The 20,770-nt window shown below is 49.7% G+C and overlaps 5 protein-coding genes and 1 non-coding gene across 8 annotated transcripts; 5 read left to right on the plus strand and 1 right to left on the minus strand.

Annotated features, from left to right (window-relative positions):
• The first annotated feature begins 233 nt into the window (after positions 1-233).
• Positions 234-2,633, plus strand: FVEG_02142 (hypothetical protein). The gene is made up of 2 exons (XM_018889322.1): positions 234-1,417; positions 1,484-2,633. The coding sequence occupies exons 1-2, from the start codon at positions 984-986 to the stop codon at positions 2,235-2,237; spliced, it is 1,188 nt and encodes a 395-aa protein (XP_018745436.1). The 5' UTR covers positions 234-983; the 3' UTR covers positions 2,238-2,633.
• On the minus strand, positions 2,393-3,938 carry FVEG_02141 (hypothetical protein). The gene is made up of 2 exons (XM_018889321.1): positions 3,702-3,938; positions 2,393-3,643 (listed from the first exon to the last, which is right to left on the minus strand). Exons 1-2 carry the CDS (start codon positions 3,842-3,844, stop codon positions 2,632-2,634), a joined length of 1,155 nt encoding a protein of 384 aa, XP_018745435.1. The 5' UTR covers positions 3,845-3,938; the 3' UTR covers positions 2,393-2,631.
• A 103-nt stretch (positions 3,939-4,041) lies between these two features.
• Positions 4,042-6,223, plus strand: FVEG_02140 (hypothetical protein). Of its 2 annotated transcripts, XM_018889320.1 has the most exons (4): positions 4,042-4,321; positions 4,377-5,892; positions 6,103-6,135; positions 6,207-6,223. In XM_018889320.1, exons 1-2 carry the CDS (start codon positions 4,209-4,211, stop codon positions 5,743-5,745), a joined length of 1,482 nt encoding a protein of 493 aa, XP_018745434.1. In that variant the 5' UTR covers positions 4,042-4,208; the 3' UTR covers positions 5,746-5,892; positions 6,103-6,135; positions 6,207-6,223. The 2 variants fall into 2 exon arrangements, with proteins under 2 accessions (XP_018745434.1, XP_018745433.1); XM_018889319.1 differs by having other exon boundaries at positions 4,377-6,223.
• Positions 6,224-6,877: 654 nt separating this feature from the next.
• On the plus strand, positions 6,878-6,959 carry FVEG_14987. Its single transcript has one exon. It is a non-coding gene; the product is annotated as a tRNA-Ser (tRNA).
• A 768-nt stretch (positions 6,960-7,727) lies between these two features.
• FVEG_02139 (CMGC/CDK/CDC2 protein kinase) lies at positions 7,728-10,335 on the plus strand. Its single transcript, XM_018889318.1, has 3 exons — positions 7,728-8,540; positions 8,646-9,321; positions 9,377-10,335. Exons 1-3 carry the CDS (start codon positions 8,504-8,506, stop codon positions 9,639-9,641), a joined length of 978 nt encoding a protein of 325 aa, XP_018745432.1. The 5' UTR covers positions 7,728-8,503; the 3' UTR covers positions 9,642-10,335.
• A 5,968-nt stretch (positions 10,336-16,303) lies between these two features.
• Positions 16,304-20,296, plus strand: FVEG_02138 (hypothetical protein). 2 transcript variants are annotated; one of them, XM_018889316.1, is made up of 2 exons: positions 16,304-17,836; positions 18,110-20,296. In XM_018889316.1, exon 2 carries the CDS (start codon positions 18,462-18,464, stop codon positions 19,632-19,634), a length of 1,173 nt encoding a protein of 390 aa, XP_018745430.1. In that variant the 5' UTR covers positions 16,304-17,836; positions 18,110-18,461; the 3' UTR covers positions 19,635-20,296. The 2 variants fall into 2 exon arrangements, with proteins under 2 accessions (XP_018745430.1, XP_018745431.1); XM_018889317.1 differs by having other exon boundaries at positions 18,118-20,286.
• The last annotated feature ends 474 nt before the right edge of the window (positions 20,297-20,770 follow it).

A 20,770-nucleotide genomic window follows, 5' to 3' on the forward strand; every position in this document is an offset into this window, starting at 1 on the left:
CACATTTGGGTCTTGCGGCTGGAGACATGAATTACAAGGATGCTCCCAGATACCCACAGTTGCTTGACCCACCTATATTTAGCGCGATCCACTTCTCGGCAGCCATGCACGCCAGTCTTGACCAATCGAGTTTGGCTGAAACGTGAAAAAAAAAAAGAAAAAAAGTTCAAGCTCTCGTGCTCTTTCCGCTGCGTCTGCGAAAAAAAAAAAAAAAGTGTGGCAGGCCCAACACCAAGCGCCATTCTTTCCCGTCATCCTAAGGATAATCGCTCCTTCTTTTGTAAGTGAAGTCAGTCGATGGAGACAAGATGCTTGTCTCCGGACCTATCAGCTTACAAGAATTGAATCATTGAAAAGTCCCTTCTGAGCTAGCTCCCCGTTTCTGAGGTGCGGTACCTTCCCCAGCACCTCCTACACCTGCACCTGCAGTCCCTCTTCACCCACCTTTGCCCCCCATCTACTTGTACTAGGTAATCCCCTTCCTCGTGGTTACCATCGTTGCTCCCTTGCTCTTGCCTGCGTCCCGTTGTCTTTGCTCCTTCCTGCTCTGTCTGTGTCGTCAACATCCATCCGTAGACCGCCTCCACCCTCGGCTTCAACTCTCCAGTCTAAATCTAAGTAAACCCACTCGTCTCAATAACAAACCAAACACTCCCACCACCCCCTTCAACTATCTATCTCTCCCTCCTCCTCCTTCATCTATCCATCCATCCATCATCTTCCCATACCTTGCCTTGCCTTGCTGCCTGTGCACCATAAACTGCATCACCAGTTTGTCTGTTGCCGTGCCCTCGCTAGATCAATCAATACAGTAGACCCTTATAGATCTCTTGGATCTGTTTCAACACTTGAGGTTACTGCGTACAATTGCTCTGCGAAGTTCTGGTGACCTTGACCTTTCTCCCAAGTCGACAGTCCATCATCCTGTAGACAGCTCGACTCTTGTCCATTATCATCTCTCGTCTCGCTTCAACACAATCGCCATGCCTTACAACACGCGCCGAAAGTCGCTTTCTTTACCCAGTCTTGGGATTCACGTCCCAATGACACATGCTGCTCGAGCTGCTGCTGCTGCTTCCAAGAACGCTTCAAGATCGTCTTCTTCGTCTTCATCAAGTGCTGCTTCATCCGCCTTGTCACCGTCCTCTTCTGGCTCCGAGGCCCCCGAAGCGCATCCCAGTAAGCGACAGAAGCGATCGCATTCCGACGACATTGCCATTGAGCAGACACCTCCTCCTTCACCTACCCCAGGCTCAAGCCTCGACCTTGATACAAATCAGTCCGCCATTGACTTCGAGACGATCAACGACGACATTGTCGAGGCAGTTATTGTTCAACTACAGTCAACTGGAAACCGCCCTCACCTCGTCAAGGAGCTTGCTACCGTTCTGGCACAACGTCTTACCTCTGTTCAACAGTAAGTTTGAGCCACCGGCTATCCCCTACAACCCCTCAGCTCCGTGCGCTAACATTCCAATCCCAGTTCTGCCAACCCTTGTGCAATCATCTCTTCAAGGCTGGCCTCATATGCTAAGCGACAATGCTGGAGTGACACAAAACCATGCCCTCTTGCCAAGGAACTTGAGAGCGTCCACCCTCGAAGGACCTATTATTTCCTCACCACCTGCCCTCGTCAGCCCATTCCCGAACCCAACTCCACAGTGTCTGCTCATGCCGCCCTCGAAACTCCTTCGGTGTCTCTGACGGATGATTCCGGCTCCGATGACGATACTCGCCGGCGGGAGCTCAGCCCATCGCCCGAGGTTGACCTTTCTGACCATGGATTTGAGGAAGGTGACGACGATGTTATCATGCCTCTGACTCCCATCGGCTCTCTTCCCTCTCATCACCGCTACGTGCCAAACCGTCGCAACAGCCGTCACAACTCACCGCCTCTGGAAAAAGATGAGCGGGAGTTTACACAGACGGCCGACTTCTTGCAGAAACGCAAGTTCGCCGAGGACACCCCTGTTGCTGAGTCCGCCGATCGCACCACCCACACTTCAGAGTATGGGTACCGCGACGACTTCTGGTTCGGCGACCATCGCATCTTCACCTCAAATGCCCTCCTTACCAGCCCCGCGGTGAAGCCTAGCTCCATGTCAAACACGACATCTAGTCTGCGAAAAGAGGACGATGGTGAGAGCTGGCTAAAGTTTAGCAAGCTCATGGAATGGGACCGCGGCGCTGAGAGCATCGAAATTGATGAGCTTGATTGTTTACTCGATACGTGCTAAGCAATTGCGACTTCTCTGAGCAGGCGCAAGGGGTCATGTGGAGACGACTGAGATGATTTGATTCCGTCATGTCTGCGACGACGGATATACGACATACTTATATACTAATTGCATGGAGGGGCGCCTGTGGAAGTACCTGTATATTTAGACAAGTTTGGTGTTTTGGTTTGATTTTGGTTCGGACCGGGATTGGAACACCTGGAAAAGGGATCATAGCATCCCATGGTTTTGATAATTTGGCGTCAAAAAAGGATGCGGAAGCTGGGGATCTAAAAATGCAATGCCGCTCATAGTGCTTCGACTTTCTGAATACTGTACATACGTCTCCCTATATTCTACAACCCATCTCATTCCTTTCATATCAATCATTTGCATTATGTCATGTGTTGAGTCGTCATGAGGCTTTGTCGTTGACCTTCAACTCGACCCAAACCAATGTGCCCATTTGCATTATGTTGGGCCGCTCGACCTTGACGATTTCAAGGCCTGGTGTTTTAGCGACGGCCTCTTCGACTAAGCCCTCGATGTCGCGATTCCACCAACATCCATACTTTTCGAAATGTTTGCCGGCATTCTTATCGAGTAGTCCGTTGACAATACCGTACCAACCCTTGCCATGTTCGAGCAGAATGATACGGCCTGACCCTGGCTTTACAACCTTGGCCAAATTATTGACTACAGCGACGGGGTCTGACACTGAACATAAACCGAAGGTCTGTATAACTGTATCGTATTTCGTCGTCGTGGGAGTCGCGGGACCGGGAATCGGGTGGTGAGCGTCGGAGTGAATTAATCGGAGCTGGGAATCGAGATACGAGAGTTGACCTCCGGTGTGATCGGCCATGGTAGATGCGCGGACGATGGGAGCAGAGTTCTCCATGGGCGGAACAGTCTTGACGAGTCGCTTTCGAGCAACATCCATCATATCAACCGAAATATCGAGACCGGTAAACGACACCACGCCCTTTGGTAGTCTGGCACCACCAGCCTTACCCTCTGCACGCAGGGTCAATGGCTCCCAGTCGAAGTACTCCAAGTTTCGCCCTGTGCCCATTGCTAACTCCAGCACATGTCCGTTTGCACGCTCCGCTATGCGCTTCCGTAGCTTTGTGATACCCATCCACCACTCAGGAAGAGCCAGCTCCTTGTCGAACTGCTCTGCATTGTCGCCATCGAGAGCCGGCGGTCGGCCGGTCGGTGTGGAATGTTCGCCGGTGCAGCTGCAGGGCGTCGCTTTGAATGATGCGGCAGCTGTTCCGAAGATGTAGAAGCCGAGGGCGCCGGCGAGAAGGGCTGCGCCTGTCAGAGGGAGCCATGTCGATGCCCAGAGATCGCGGAGGGTTTCGGCTTGTGCAGGGGTTGCCGAAGTCGACGAATCTGAGGTGAATGGAGGAGGCTGAGGCTTTCTGGGCGTGCTGTATCAGTATGATCAATCTGGTATCGCATGTATTGAGGAGCCGTTACGGTTTGTAGGTTTTTGAGATCTTGGGTGGAGGGCGAGACGTTGGGGTTTTTATATTAGGGCGGGGAGTTCGAGGAGTAGAGCTCGCGAAACGGCGCTGGATACGACAGGCTCTCATGACGAGGCCTCGAGTCGGAGAGATCATAATGACGAATTTTCCATGGAATTGAAGCGGTTATTGGTGTTCTGAGGGAATCTGAATTGTCTGATTTTGCATGTGGAAAGCAGATGAAAAGACCTAAAAGCTAAGACAAGGGTTTCGTGGACCGAAGCGGATCCAAAGGCTGGGCTAAGTTTAGTGGGTCAGATCTCGCCAGGCCAGGCCAGGCCAGGCACTCACTCACTCACTCATTCATCTTATTGCGGAGTGTTAACTGCCTCGTGAAAGAGGACTTACGACTTAAAACAACATTGTCTCGATACTTGAGTATTCAAGACAAGCACCACAATATCACAAATCACAGAACTGTCCTTTGTTTCTCATTCGCCTCTGATACCCCTTAAATGATATGGCGACGCAAAATGACCTCCAGGAACTTATACGCCTCCTCACGGCGCGTAAAATGTCCATGATGGCAGCAATGGGACAGGTGAAGGCTCTACAATCAAAGAATCTGCGAAGGTACATATGAATTGTGTAGCCAACCAATATCCTGCTACTAACGCGTCTGCAATAGTATAGCACAAATCGCAGATGCGCCCTTGGCCACAGTTGAGGAAGCGCTCAGTGGCGATGCAAAGGCAGCAAAGAGTCTTCACACAGCATGCAAGAACCATGAGAAGAAATCAGGAACGAAGCGTGGAGCAGAAGATGGCGCGGCTCCCGCTGAAGTAAAGAAACCAAAACTGGAGACACATAGACGAGATCTAGATTATGGCTCCATGTCCGGGGACGATCTCGAGGCTTCTTTCGAATTGCCACTGGAGGAGGATGAAGACATCATCCGAAACACCACCATTCTCACAAATAGAGCGCCCTTGTTTTTGGCCTTTGCTGTTGAGCTGTTGAGGTACACTATGCCAGAACAGCCCCTAAGTAGCCGATTGAGTCTCGCACAAGCAGTGGTGAGTGCCAACTCACGAACAAAAGCCATCAGCATAGGTATCGAAAAGGCGCCCCCAGGAGGGGAGGAGAAAGCCCCTGAAGGTCAACCGAAGATCACGATCATGAACCGACCTATCCCGGTTTTGAAGAGAAGCGGCTACACTTGGTCAGGATCTTCTCAACCAGCATCATCCAACGCTTCATTAGTTACCCTTCAGGGGAGTCAACCAAATACAAGAGGCTGGACTGCAAGTCAGAAGCTGACATCAAGAGGGTCGGTATTTATAGCTCATGCTATACCTATAACGTCACCTGCGACGCGTCCGGCAGTTTTCAAATCATTGATGGCTGAGAAGCCGGAGCTGGAAACTGCAACTCACAATGCTTGGGCGATCCGAACTAGCTTTGGTAATTCGCCCCTGAAGCAAGAAGCATCGTTCGACGATGGTGAGTCTGGTTGCGGAAGCTTCTTGCTCCAACAACTACGCGATCTCGATATCAGCAATACGTTGGTTGTGCTTACGAGATGGTATGGCGGCATCATGCTTGGGCCGGATCGCTGGCGTCTCATGAAAGAATGTCTCAACGATGCCTTGTCGTCTCAAAAGCGTACATCAAGTTTGAACGGCGAGCCAGTTTGGGCGCTGAATCTTGAAGACAAGAGTCCGTCAACATCGACGGTTGGCATGCCTATCCATCGACCGGAGGGTGCACGAAATTACATCCTTCGAGCTTTCGCGCCAGCAGACGACAGCGGAAAGAAGACTGTTACAGCAGCCAACGAGGAGAAGCAAGAGAATCTGGGCCGTGTGCTGGGTGCCCTACGCTTGTTATTTGCCAGTTGGGCTGGTATTCTGAGCCGTGATGAGTTGGATAAACGAGCTTGGACGTGGTATATGAATCTTCGACCTGATGTAGATGCTGGGCCGGCAGGTTGGGGAGCCAAGGGGACGTTAAATTTGGCAAGCATCTTAGACCTGAGGAGAAAGGAGACTTCGTGATGTGCATTTACGGTTGCTAGAGGATTATAGGTTGGCAAGACACGGTGCCCTGAAAGTGAAACCAAGGGCAATTCGCAAGATCGATATTCTTGGGCCACATCGCTCAAGTTTCTGCTTTGGTTGGTGGATGGATATTGATGGCAGAAGGTGAGTGTTGCTATGCTCCATACTTTGGGTTGCTCCAGAGATATAGCAAACTTTAAGTCTAGATATGCTGGGCACTTATGTTTGCGAGGTTGGGGAATCTCGTGTTTAACGTGTCATTCTATCATTCCCTCTACATCATTGCATCCCAGGCCTATATCATATCACTTCTGCGCAGGTGTAATCGCTCAATATCTGATGTCGTCCCTATAGGCTCACAACAACAATAGTTGCTAGTTGTCACAAGTATGCACCATGAGCTATCGCGGTATATGGATGGCATTGAAACGCAGGCTAATATCTTATCATCTTTCGAGTAGAACCGTCTTACCACACATAGATGCATATCTTCGATACCATTGAGATTCTAACGTGTTGAATCCAAGACGAAACCCTTACCCTGGAGGGCCCGAGACACGTCTCTGGACATTAATATCGATGGGAAATCAATATTGGTCCCTAATTTGCCGAGCTTTTGCAGCCTAGGTAGGCTTAGTATCTGTAGACTGTAAGATTCTTGACGGGAGGAAAGGAGTATTTCGGTTCATCAGCTGTTGACAAGTGATTCACACCTTTGCCATGGCTCTCCTGGCCAATTATCTCACCCTCTAGTATCGGGCTGTTATAAACCGACAATGAGCAAATGACCGTAACCATACAATAAAGATATACCTACCTTAGATTTCGCGGCTGCAGTGCCATTTGAGGCCACCGTGCTTGATGCTAAGGTTTTGATATAGCAACTGAATGAATACGTGATGCAATCCAATTGGCTCAGCAACTAGACGTTTAAACACAGTGATTTTAAGCTTGAATAAACTCAAGCATGGTTTCTGCATGAACAAAGCCCCATATATAGTTACGAATTGTATCATATATGTCAACCGTCGTCCATGAGTACTGCTTCTTGTGTCTCTGGTCTCGCCTATCTGTGGCTGTAGCAGCTCTATAATTGCCAAGAAGTTCTTGACCCTTATCAATTCGCTAAGGCGCAGTGGCAGAGTGGTCTAATGCGATAGACTAGAAATCTATTCTCTTCGGAGGCGTCTGTTCGAATCAGGCCTGCGTCGAATTGATCTTTTTGCTTCTCACACGTACGTTTGCTGTAGATGATATTGAAGCAATTTCATATAGAGAGTTGCGTTTCCTCTATGACCAAGTATATTCTTACGCTGTTCAACTAAAGGCTTTTTTTTAGGGGGTGGGTGTAACCTATTACTTGTTGCTGGGTGAATATGATATTCGAGACTTCGACTTTTGCAAGACTGGAAACTAGGGTGAGAAGTAAGTCAACTTGAGTCAGGACTTCTGCAATCAATATATCTATGAGTTGGCGGAATTCCTGACTGCGAGTGAGAGTTATGCTCCGTAATTAATATCTTCTTAACTATGGTCATTCCGAACAACGTCACTCTTTGTCTCTGGATCTGTCTCGGGAGTGTTCAAAGACAAAGAAAAGACAGAGACAAAGAGATTGGAACGCGACCAAGACGCGTAGAGTATTTCATCAGTCAGTCAGTCAGCCTCAAATTGCCCGCCTCCCCGAGACAACCATGAATGGGAGAGAGGAAGGATATTGGATGTACCTAATTGCACTCGTGAATCACTCACCAATGGCTGATCAGAAGTCAAACTTGAGCAATCGAGCTAGTCCCATGGAAGCGATGGATGCGCTATTGGATCCATGACTCCAGCTGCTGTCGTGCTGTTACATACCTAGGTGGGGTGCCCTCTGAAGGTTCCTGGTTTTTAGTGACCTGAGTTACCCATAAGAATCGCGCTGTGCTGCCACTGCACTGAATGATACGTGAGTACTCCGTAAGATTCCATGCATTGTTGACGCGCCAAACTACTCCCAAACTAAACAAGCCCAGTCCCTTCTCGTCCAAAGTAAACACAACACAGGGTAATTTCATTTCATCCTCCATCGCGAGAGAGATCTCATCATCTCAGGGACTTTCACAACGCCCCCCACAAACCCAAATCCCAGCAACAACGCCGCCATCAGCATCACCATTCTTTTGGCCATTCTCTCTATCAAGAATACGAATATTCTTCAAAACGCCATTCAAAAATCCCTTGCATTGGCTAGCGTTGAATCTTTTGCTGTACCTAGCTGTTCATTTCCAGGTGCAGGTACCTTGAGTTTAGTAGTTCGTAGCTGGCTGGACCCTTTTTCTTCGTCCAACTACGTCCCCCGCCTTGCTCTCTTCTCCCTCCCCCACCATCGACCGGTAGAGCCTCTCTTCCAAAAGGTCACCGACGAACAAGGAGACCAAGGAAAAGGACGAGGAGATAAGACATTTTCTTTGCTGTCGGAGCAACTCGAGTCTGGACTTGTTCCACGCATCTATCTATCAATCTCATAACGATCGCATAACGAAAGGAGACACAACGGACACTCACACCGATCCTTGTACCTTGCTTGCCTTACTCTGATCTACCCCACCGCACCTCGAGCTTGAACCTTCAGCTAGCACCGTCAACGCCGCCGACGCAGTGTCTCTCGCTTAGTTCCTCTAGAAGCGACTCGCGCGTTTCATCCTTTCTTCAATCCGACTTTCGATCTGCCTCTCCTTCTTCGCGAAACTGGTACAGGGACATATCACCGACCATGGAGAACTACCAAAAGCTGGAAAAGATTGGCGAAGGTACGTGTACTTACTGTACAGATAGGCAAGCCTTGTGATACTTGCCCTGTAATCTTCACGCCACCGGCTTCGCCCTCCCGAAAACCCAACGCTGACACTTTCCAGGTACCTACGGTGTTGTCTATAAAGCTCGAGACCTTGCCAATGGCGGTCGAATTGTCGCCCTGAAGAAGATCCGCCTCGAAGCTGAAGATGAAGGTGTCCCCAGTACCGCCATCCGCGAAATCTCTCTCCTCAAGGAGATGCGAGATCCCAACATTGTTCGTCTGTTCAATATCGTCCATGCCGATGGTCATAAGCTGTACCTCGTCTTTGAGTTTCTCGACCTCGATCTCAAGAAATACATGGAGTCTCTCCCCGTGAGCGATGGCGGTCGAGGCAAGGCCCTGCCCGAGGGTTCATCCCCTCACTTGCAGCATCTTGGCCTGGGCGACATGGTTGTTCGAAAGTTCATGTTCCAGCTTTGTGACGGTATCAAGTACTGCCACTCCCACCGTGTTCTCCACCGCGATCTCAAGCCCCAGAACCTCCTGATCGACAAGGAGGGTAACCTCAAGCTTGCTGATTTCGGTCTTGCCCGTGCCTTTGGCGTGCCTCTGCGCACCTACACCCACGAAGTCGTTACCCTGTGGTACCGAGCCCCTGAAATTCTCCTAGGAGGGCGTCAATACTCGACTGGTGTCGACATGTGGTCCGTTGGCTGTATCTTTGCCGAAATGTGTACAAGAAAGCCCCTCTTCCCCGGTGACTCTGAAATCGATGAGATCTTCAAGATCTTCCGGTAAGTACCAATATTGTATAGAGCTTCGGATTTCCTCTCGCTGACAATCAAATAGCATCCTCGGCACCCCCACTGAAGAGAACTGGCCTGGCGTCACTTCCTACCCTGACTTCAAGGCATCCTTCCCCAAGTGGCAGCGCGACTACAGCAAGGACCTTTGCAAGGACCTCGATGCCCATGGACTTGAATTGCTTGAGATGCTGTTGGTGTACGACCCTGCTGGGCGTATTTCAGCCAAGGCTGCCTACAATCACCCCTACTTCGAACCTCTCCTAGCACAAGAGCAAGCATCCGCCCAGGCAAATGGCTACTATCACTAGATGGGATATGGAGCTCCATACCAGATGATGCAGATGCAGATGCAGATGCAGAGGCACTAAAATTCCACCGCCGAATGACGAGCGGGACCAACTATTCTCTCTTTCTGAGATACTGTTGGCGCTTCTCCTAGGCCAAGGAGAAGTATGGCATTGATATGGCAACAGCAGCAATGCACAAGCAACATCGCGGCAGTGATTATCCGCCCACTTGGGCGACAAACAAACAAAACAGACATTGACTCGCCTGGCCTAGCTTGACCTCGTTTATTGATTGGCCACTCACGAGGCTCACCAGTAATGTTTATGATGACCAACAATATGCGTGACAAACTTGGTCGTTGTGTTGAAAGCCGTTGGCGGCTTGCCCAATCACGAGAGACAACGACCGGGATGAAGTTGACGTGGTAGAACAGAGCAGAACAGAACAGAGCAGGTGAAAAGCAACGGGTAAGCAACAGCCTGACTTTCAGGCGTTTGGAAGGCGAACGGAAAAACAACATGATAAAATAGGTTCTTTTTGAGCAAGGGTGGCACACTTGTCATTCACAATGGTTTGGTTTTGGTATGCGCTTGGTAGACATATGGCTCGGCGTGCGGTTTAATATCCGGAGATGCACACCAAGACAGAATAATCTAATTGATAAACAACAACCATGGCTGACCGTGTATGCATGCCATTGTGGCCAATGTTGGGACCATGTTGTGAGACCTCTCGGGTCATGTACTTGTTTGACACAGACCAGAAGACGAACAACCGTCATTTGGCCGTGAGATAAGAAATGGGGGAAGACTAACTGCTGGAAGGATTTACAAAGGCCAATTTGGTAGCCCATCGTGACACAGCCCATTCCATTCCTCGGAAGAGTTTGAGGATATTTACCGACGACTCGGGACGAACGGGGCCCGATATTAGCAGCCGGCCATTACAATAGACCATGATAACAATGGCATTGTATGTCTCTGATTAATTTATTGGTCTGGATCATCTTGGCATTCTCGCACTGCCATGGAAGAAATGAAAGGGCCACACCACAATCTATATGAGATTCTACGGGCGTCTATTCACTATTAGAAGCATAGCGTAACATGACAGATAGACGCCCGTAGTTCGTCTGGCATGTCAAATTAAAGAGCCGCCGGTACTACATACGATATGTATGCAATTCTATTCTGGTAGCTTGTTTACTTCTGCAGGATCATGTAAGCCCCCCCATGGCATGTTTGGGGTAGTGAAACGGGCGCTTACATACACTGTAAGCGCCTGAGGAGTGATGAAGGATAGATCCAATGTTGGAGTATCGTGTTTCAGCTGCATTGAAGGATGTATTGAAATACATGAAACGACACCCGGTATTTATTGTGGCTATGTTGCATTCAAATACTGCATGTTAATGTTGTTTACGTTGGAGTCGTTTTGCTGTTGGCATTAGATGGGCAAGGTATTGGAGGCAGCCAAGAGAACAAAGCCTCTACAGCCAATGCATTGATGATGATCATGAAATCGAGGGCCAAGGCTAAGGTAGCTAGGTAGTTAATTCAACAATAAAAAGATCGTGACTCTTAAGAAGCCTCATTGAGCTATGTCATAATGCATCAGGCTTGGATCCCTACACTGCTGAGATACTGAATCTGGCTTATGATAGCTCTCACCCTATATATTCAGGCGATCGTCAGCGGCAGTGCAGCAGCAGCAGCAGCAGCTGGACCAGGGGGTCAAGCGTTTTAACAGCGGGAAGCGCCAATCCCGCGGGTTGAGCCGAGCCATAGGTAGGTAGAATCAGAGGCAGCCCGGAACTCCGCTCCGTTCGAGATTCGCCCGGGCTGACCAGGGCCGAAGAGGGCGAAGAGGGCGAGAGCGAGGAAAGCTTCGCATGCGACCACGGAAGAAGAATCTCAAAGAGGATGAACATTAACACACGATTACTATTATCATTATGGTCTGGTCTGGCGTGGTTGGATGACTGATCGACTAGGTGTAGATCCAGCATTGAATACGAGTTGGACTTTGTCTTCACCGCAATATGAGGAGTCATCTTGAGGTCCCCGATCACGGATGGATTCAAGGCAGTAACTTTTTGTTTAGTTTCAGTTCTACTAGTCTATCTTCCCCGCATCGTCAAAAGCAGTGGCCATGGATGGTGTTGGTGTTGATGTTGGGCATGAGCATGAGCATGAACTCTGAGCATGAGGGAGGCTAGACAGACTAGGCAGACTACCTAAAACTAGCCCAACCACGCGGACAAAGTGGCCCAGACCAGGCCATGAGATGGCATTGACCCCTCAGCAGCCACTTTTACTAGGAGAGACCTTGGGAATAGGGCATGAAAGGGCCGAGATAGTGGCTGACTGATCCTTGAGAGTTTATGGCTTTGTTGGGTCTTGAGATCAAATGATGATGGCCGTCATGAATATCAGGTTTCCAAGACAAGGTAAGGCAGGGCAAGGTAAGGTCGAGATGGATATTGGGGGACAACCATGACCAACAAATAGAATCAACCACAAAGCATACCGCGAATAGCTACATAAACCGAAACCAGCCAAACGATAATACGGGTTGACCCTTGACTGCAGGGAGGAAGAAAAGACAAGACAAGACGGGGAACTGCAGGCCCCAAAAGCGGTCGGTCGGCCGGCCGGTCTCGTACATACCTACGTGTCGGCGTCGCCACAGTCTACATCCGGAGCATGAGCCACAGTCACTCTGCGTACAGACGTCTGTACGTATCTGCGTATGTAAGCCGACCTCAGCCACATCTACAGACTACACTACACGGAGGGAGCAAAACTCTTTCGCAGCGAGTCAGAGCCACGCGTTTTTGACATGCAGGCGTCAGGGATACATATGCGGGGCTGACCAATCAGCCGAGCCAGATATGAGAGGATCTTGGGGGGCGTGCGATTGTGGCTTTAGTGTGTTTGCTTGCCCATGAATGGATGGCTCAGGGGTCACCTCACCACAGGGGCCAGGGGTTAGGGGCTTGATAGTTAGTTAGTGAGTGGACGGTGGACAGCTGTGGGTGACTATCGTGAGAGGATGGATGGATGGATGGATGACTCCCTGTGAACGGTCAGTGGTTGCAGCAGATCCCATGGCTCCAACCAAGATCAACAGCGGTGAGAAAGAGTTTTTCCCTGTGTCGTATGTACAATAAGTACGCCCGGTGAGATGAGTAGATTAGATTAATCAGTGACATGACTTTCAGGAACAAGTGAATGCAAACGGTCAAGTTAGACTAGAGACCTCGTCACTTGAGGAAAAAAAAATAAACTCAATCAGACCACCAGATCTCACGATACACTCAGATGATCACTGCACGTCCGATCCTCGATGCCCTCATGGCAGGCGAGACGAATCAACCAAGCTAACTCAATCTCGACTTGGCTGAAGAATCTACGGCGGGCCGACAGTTGTATGTACATATGTACGTACATAGCGTATTGTAGGGCTGCTGTGAGCTGTGAGTGAGTGAGTCTTGGTGTGGAAAGGCTAAAAATGGGAATGGGGACGAAGATCCTGGTCGAGCTCGATGGGGATCTTGAAGGTCAAGGGGGGCGTTTGCTTCTAGTGCAGGGGGCCTCTTGGTTGGTATGCAGAGTTGACCATCGATGCCTTTCTTTTGCGAGTGGCTTCAGTTGATAGCTCTCATACTACCCCGAATGGGTTGATTGATCAGTCTTTCTTCCTCCGTCAGGGCAAGGTTCTATGTAGGAAGGGCCGTGATCATCAGATCAGGTGTTGCTCTGTAAGGATAAAAAGTCTCCCTCGCGTGAGCCATTGACGGTGATGCCCACCCTTCCCTTTTCTTACCTGTGCCTGTGCATTCCTCAAACGGGCTGCTCCCGAGCCAAGCTAGTGGCGTCTGCCGACCGACGGGATCAGTCAGTGAGGGCCTGGTGGTTGCATCTCGCAGCACCCACAGGAGAGATGTTGTGCAGGGGGTGCTCTAGTGCTTCTCCTTCAGGCCTAGAGTCTGGGGACTATTTGCATGGACTGAGACAGATGGCAGTTTGATCTTCAAGGACAGACAGACAATGAGCAAAGACAAGGGATGAAACGGTTGGCTGATAGCGTCAGGTGAAGGAGGTCGGCGATTGACGATTATCACCACACGCATCTGTACTGTATGTATTGTATTGTATGTGAGGGAGAGGGATGTCCATGAAGCCTGGAATGCATATGCACGAAATGGGAGGTCCTTCTTGGCCCATCAGTCACTGCATATTAACCGATAGGACTCGATGAGTCTATTGCGGGATGGCCGCTGTGGATAGTGCTATCCATAGAACGGACAGATTTGAACCCGTGGTTTGATATTATGGATCGCCAAGACCTCGCTCTTGAGGCATTGTTATGCTGGCAATGATTAGCAGTTTTAGCCAGCCAAACGATTTATCCCATAGATGTTGGGGTCTGTGGCTGTTCTCCGAACGCCATCGGTCTCTATACGAAGCCATCGCGACATAGAAAATATTAAGGCACAACCGGAAACAGAAGAAAAGAAACGGTCGGTGACGAGATGCAGAGGAATGTGACTCGGTGGTGAACGACGCCCCGTCAATCCGCCATCCTCTCCTCTCCTCTCCTCTCCTCTGCTTTCCGCTACAGTCTCGCTTGTCTCTAGATCTGAACCCAAGGGTTTGGGTCTGGGTGAAGCGCCACCAAGTCAATTCGAGTCTCACGATTGGGATATAGCTGCGCTTATTTGAAATAGTGACAAGAAGAGGGAAGAGAAAAGTGGTCTGATAAGCTAAGTTAGTAATAAACCTCCAGCTCCATCGTGAAGTGTTATCGTTTGTAGGTGCGTGCGATAACTCAACTTACACCGCACACAGACCACTTCAACAACGTGGAATTGAGCGCATTGGGCTCTCTCTTTGTTCCGGGCAGCTGGGGGTGAGATCAAGATACGTACATACAGTACATACAGTACATACTTAGAAACAACAATATGTATGTGCCGGGTAGTTGAAGGTTAGCCGACGGGTGTTTGAAGTGTGCTGTACTGAGCTGGCTGGCTGTTCGTTTGTGTTTGTGTCTGCGTTGCAAGGCAATTGCCCTGAAGCGAAGCCAAAGGAAACACAAACAAACGAGAAAGGCCAAAGAGAGGAGCCAAAGTGTCGCAAGTCAGCTCCTCTTGGCGTCTCACATTATTTGCTTCTGCCGTCCAACTTGACTTGACTTGACTATCTTAAGTAGGCACTGTACTGACTGTATCTGCGTAGCGTACCAAGATAGTGGCGCAGAGAATGAATCATGTCAGCCAGTGATTTTATCACTTTATCACTTTATCATTTTATGGTTTTTTTTTTTTTTTTTGACATTTCACCTAATGCAGGGCTTGAATGGGTTGTTTGTACTTGCAGACAGCCACACACACACACAGGTACAGTGCAGCGTAGTATCAAAGCAGTGCAAGACTCTTATTACGGAGGGACAGTACATTACATTACATTACAGTACAGTACAGACATAGCCTTTCTGACTGAAACACGTGTGCGATCAACATGCAAAGATACAGAGTTTTTCTCTTTCGGAGCGAGATTGACCTGTCTCTGTCTCTTGTGGTCGTGTCCATGCTGTACGAGTGCTCCAGCTGCACGAGGCGGGACGAGAGAGCCGAAACGCTGTAACCTCAACCGCCACGATTGTACGGATACGTCAAAGTCGTTGAGCTGGCAGTTCAAGCGGCCCGCTCGCTGTACGTACGTACCTACGGAAGTGTTGATTCATGCTTTGTTGTAAACGGCGGTGCATTTGTTTTGAATGCCCGAGGGTACAGTAAGTACATGCATACCTACTACATATATGAGCGCTTATATATGGATGTTCAGGATGAACATATCTACAACCATGTTTGTAACGTAAAGTGAGGGGTTTCTTACTCGAAGCCCTGTAGATCATCCAACTCGTGGTACGTCCGCGTTCAAGAGTTGAAGAAATGCAGGGTCCTTTGACTAACTTTAGTTATGTTGATCTTGGTCTTTTGGTTGATTGTCTTTGCCTCCCCCCCAACCTTATTAGGCTCTCTGGCTCTTCGCCAGTCTACATACGGACAGCCAGCCCCAGTTTTGCATCAGATAGCCCGGTTTCAAGTCGAGTTGCACGTCGACCAATGGTGGGATGCAGAGCCGCCCGAAGAAATGCCCGCAGCCAGTTTCGCGTTGTTTGATGTTTCTCGTGCGGCCAATCACGCACGGACAAGGCAGCCTGACCCCTGGCTCCCCTAGATCCCCCCAGCGTCTAGAGAGATGCAGAGCCTGGGAGATTCTACTGGCCGGAGGAATTTGGACGTTTCTAAAAACTCATACACGCTTCTGCTGGGCGGTTCTGGCTTCCGAGTTCATGGGCCTCGAGATGAGGACGGGTTCTGTCTATGCTGCTTGGTTGGAGGAGGATTCTTCTGCCCTCTGAAAGGGCTTAGCTGTGATTCTATTCGTAGCCAGCCCCAGCCCCAGCCCCAGCCCAGCGCATCTACCTACATACTCACTCTCTGTCGTAGTAGGTAGGTAGTAGGTAATCCATCGTAATCAAGTAAAGTGAGCCAATGAATTTCACAATCTCGAGACTCTCGCGTAGACAGAGCAAGACCAGGTTATTACTATTAAGATGCCCATTGCTTCCGTTTCATGTCTCGACTTTTCTTATTATCATCACTCTTCATCCCATCCCATCCCCTCCTCCATATCTCCTCTTCCCTCACTTACTCTTCCTCGTCCCGTTGCGTCTGGAATTCTTGGGGCCGATCATACACTGAAAAGAAAAAATAGTGTTTGTTTCTCGTTTGCCACGCCCGTTTCGACCATCCATTCCCGCATACCTCTGGCAGGTACATGTACAGCACATCCATCCCATCCCTTGGACAACAATAATTACGTACCTGAGGTACTTGACTTGTCTTGACTTGTCTGGACCTGGAGTCTTGACGATTCTCGCATCGCATCATTAATTCCCCCGCCCACTACCTACCTACCTAACCAACTATCGATCGGTTCGGTTCTCGTTTGTCTGGTGCAGGCTCGCCATCTCAACCCTTCAATTCAATACTCTGCGGAGGTGCAAGCTCTCTCCCTTTGTATGCAATCTTAAAATTCCAGTCCAACCTGACCCTCTGGATTAATCAAGAACCGAATAACCAATATTCCTTCCCTTGTCAAGCCGGTCTTGATATCATCACTTGGTTATATAACTCTTGAACTCTTCTTTCTTTTCCAGAGTCTCTCATCTCATCAGATCTCATCCATCTACACCAACAGACCGATCTTGATCTATCGGCCAACCTTGGACATCATCCACCCACGTCACCTATCTCAAATACCTCGACTATTCGTTCATCATTCACTTTAACCACCATTCCTCCGGTTCACTCCAGAGCACTCAGAGCATCCCGAGTCTCTCCCCCCCACAGCTGTCAACTTTAGACTCGCATCTCGCCCAGATCGAGCTTCAAGCCACAGCGACATAAAGTCTAAATCGCTTCATCTTATTCCCGTCCGAGCAGTTCCTGAACGGCTTTGGAAAGGTGTCGATCTTCTTTTTTCCCGCTATTCGCTCATCGCCGTGCCAAACGCAGGGCCTCGAACGCCTTATCCCGTACCCGGCGGAAGCAAACAGCTCTCAGCGACATATCACCAAGTATATTCGCGGCTACCGAATCTGGACCCTGGACCGGACCTTGTTGCTGGCTTTAATTGTTTCTGGCATTTTAATTAATATCAGAATCAATCGAAACAAAGGACCCACGGGACGTTTCTGAAAACAAACGCCTACTGTCTACTATAATCTCGTTGTTCGGTAAAACGAACAAGAAAAAACTGAGACATAGCCAATACCGAGACGGACGCAGCACAGCAACCGGCGAGACATTGTGATATTTGCTACCTGCTACGCCGCATTCTGCAACGCAACGCAACGCAACGATACGCAGTACAGGGATCATCATTCTGTTACTGTTGAGGTTTCTTTTCTTCTCAAGCCGCTGTCTGCTCTCTCTCTCTCTTTCGCCACCCGGAAGTACATACTGCACCTATTCAGGTTTTTGAGTGGCATCTTGCTCTATCAGCCAGCATTTATCCCCCCTCCCGGCCAGACCGCCCCAGCAGCTTGTTAGTTGCATTGCTCGCTGCAGTCCACTGAATAACTGGACCTGACCTAGTCTCGAGACATCTCTCCGACTAGAGTCTTCCCCTACGACCCAGTGAGTGAACCCCCTGTCTATCTGAACCCTGCACACCCCAACCCAACCCAGCCCAGTCTAGCCCAGCCCAGCCCGCTTGTGGCACTGGGCTCGCTTTCGCTGTGAACCCCTGTCGGGCTTGGAGGTTTTTCAGCGAGCCTTAGCCTTAGCATTAGAGACAGAGACGCGGCGCTCAGCCTCCAAACGACACGCCCCTGCCCTCCCCCTTCCATGACCCATCCTCCACATTCACACCCAAAACGTCACCCTTAGCTCCATTACTTACGAAGCCAGTTTCTTAGGGTCCTCACATGAGCCTCTGATCTCTTGATATATCTATCCTCACGCACCTTCATCTGGCTTGACCCCTGGTTCCTCTTTTCCAGTCACATTCAATCAAGATATTAATCATCTGCCTTTTGCTTCTGCTTCTGCTTCTGCTTTGCTTTGCTCTGCTTTTGCAATAGGTCAAGGTTCACAGCCTATCGATTCTTTCTAGGCCTATCAACCTCAACCGCACCCCACCTTCACTTACACACGATTCGCCCTCCCGTGTAGTATATCTCTATCATCCTCTCCCATCCACTCATACAACCTCTTTTCCTCCTCTCCCTCAAACATCCACATCCACATCCACATACACACAATGGCTTCTGCAACATCACTACGATACCTCACCATGGAGGAACTCAACAAGACTGCCCTGGACCAATTCGTCTACCAACCTGTGGGTCGCGATATGATCGCATACCTCGCCCAAGCCGCCCACAACGTCATTGCCTGCGACTCGACTCTCATGCCTCCCGCTCCCGCCGAGCCTCGCCAGAACTTCCCAGCTCCTCCCAGGAGCCCCGAGCCCCGAACCGTTAGATCCGAAGACGGAGCTCTCCCCACCCTCGAGGAGTTCATCACACAGCTCGTCGTCTCATCCAACGTCCAGGTCCCTACTCTCATGTCAACACTGGTCTACCTCGGTCGCCTAAAGTCAAAGCTCCAGCCCATGGCTCGCGGTCTACGATGCACTGCTCACCGCATCTTCCTCGCTGCTTTGATTCTTTCAGCCAAGTACCTCAACGACAGCTCACCCAAGAACAAGCACTGGGCCAACTACAGTCACATCACCACCGAGTGCTACAGCTTTGGCTTCAGCCGCACCGAGGTCAACCTCATGGAGAAGCAGCTTCTCTTCCTTCTTGAGTGGGATCTTCGAATTACTGAGGAGGACCTTTACCGTGATCTCGACGACTTCCTTGAGCCCCTACGCCACAAGATTGCCGAGCGACATGCCAGGAAGATCCGACACCGCGAGGAGAAGAGACGACAGAAGGAGCTCTATGCTGCCTCCACCCGATATCCCAGCCCTGCCTCTTCTCGCGGTCACTCCCGCTCTCGAGGATCAACACCTGAGCACGCACGAAACCTTTCTGGAAACTTTACTCCTCCTGGTCTCAGCTACAGCAGCTCTTCTAGCTCTTACGCCTCGTCTGTCTCCTCTGGCCGCGCTTACTCACAAGCTACCACTCCTCTCGAGCCCTCCGAGCCTGAGCCTTACTACTATGAGTCTCAACAGGGCAGCCTCTACGACTCACCCGTCCAGATCGTTCCCGATGTTGACTACCCCAAGGCTCATATGCCTGCTGGCCGTATGCTTCCCTATGAGATCACCGCCGATGAGTACCAACAGTACCAGCAACTCCATGAGACCTCGTCCAAGAAGCAGCAGCAACATCAGCATCAGCATCAGCATCAGCATCAGCAGCAGCGCTCAAGGCGCGGCATGTGGGGTCGTCTTCTTGGTGGTAGCGTCGCTGTGCGATAAATAGCTACCCACGATCGGGCACGCGCTCGACACCTATCTAATGCATAGTCTTGGCGTTACACGGACCGCTGTTTGGCATTACTATATCGACCTCTGCATCCGTTACTTTTCGCATCGAAAAAGAAACCTTGGCATGGCGTTTGGTTGTTGATATCTTTTTAACTTCTCCATCTGCTTTCTTAGAGAACCAGATACATCATGAGTTGGCCGACAAGCCGCTCAACATTATTCCCTTTGTTCTATTACAAACAATTTGTTTATGTTTTCTACTCTACAGTCTTTCCACTGAAAGGCCGGCGTTTATTGTGGCTTGCATGAAAGACAGAAGCCTCCCCGGGGATAAGGGGGCGTGTGCATTATTACTATTGGACGGTTTCGGGATTACGCAGTATCAATGTTGTTAGACGGCCTCTACAAAGCATTACGCCCCACGATTGGTATCGGGGATATATGATGGGGGGAATGGGAATAGAATTGGGATAAGGAGTAGGCATCATACACTGCCACATTTTGGTAGGATTTGGATCATGGAGTTATTTAATGGGGTATACATCTTTGGGGGCCCAACAACATCTACAACATCTAGGAAGAATACAGATACCAAATTACAACTTAGTAATATATATTAAACCTTGCAATACAAATCGCTCCAATTCAGTCAGTGTTGGATCATCAACAGTGCCGTGCCTCTTTCATCTTCCATCTTCCATCTTCCATCCTTGCGAGATTAACTGCAAGCCATTTTCTGTCAGTCAGTCAGTGGGAGTTTTGGGAGTGCCTTAAAATAAGCCCTTCCTTATGCCTGGTGATGCGCCTTTACAGGGTCCTCCCCTACAGCTTGGGCCAGTTACCAAATTTGGTAGGCTTACTTGGTACTTTGACCAATCATGTAATCGTTTCTACCGCAAACAGTCAAATCCTTCGAATTCGGATTCTGACGAGTCCGACGGAGGATCAAATCAAAGTATGGGATGTAAGCAAACAAAATAGATTCCATTTGCATGCACTGCCGAATGCAATTGCTACGGGCCCTCGCTGAGGAGAATGAAATTACATTGCATTATACGGATAGTGCATTTCTCTTGAATGACTACAAGTGAAAATACTTGATTGCGCACTCAGAGCCAGGGGGTGAA

The sequence above is a fragment of the Fusarium verticillioides genome, chromosome 6 (genome assembly GCF_000149555.1).
Source record: "Fusarium verticillioides 7600 chromosome 6, whole genome shotgun sequence".
NCBI classification, from domain to species: domain Eukaryota; kingdom Fungi; phylum Ascomycota; class Sordariomycetes; order Hypocreales; family Nectriaceae; genus Fusarium; species Fusarium verticillioides.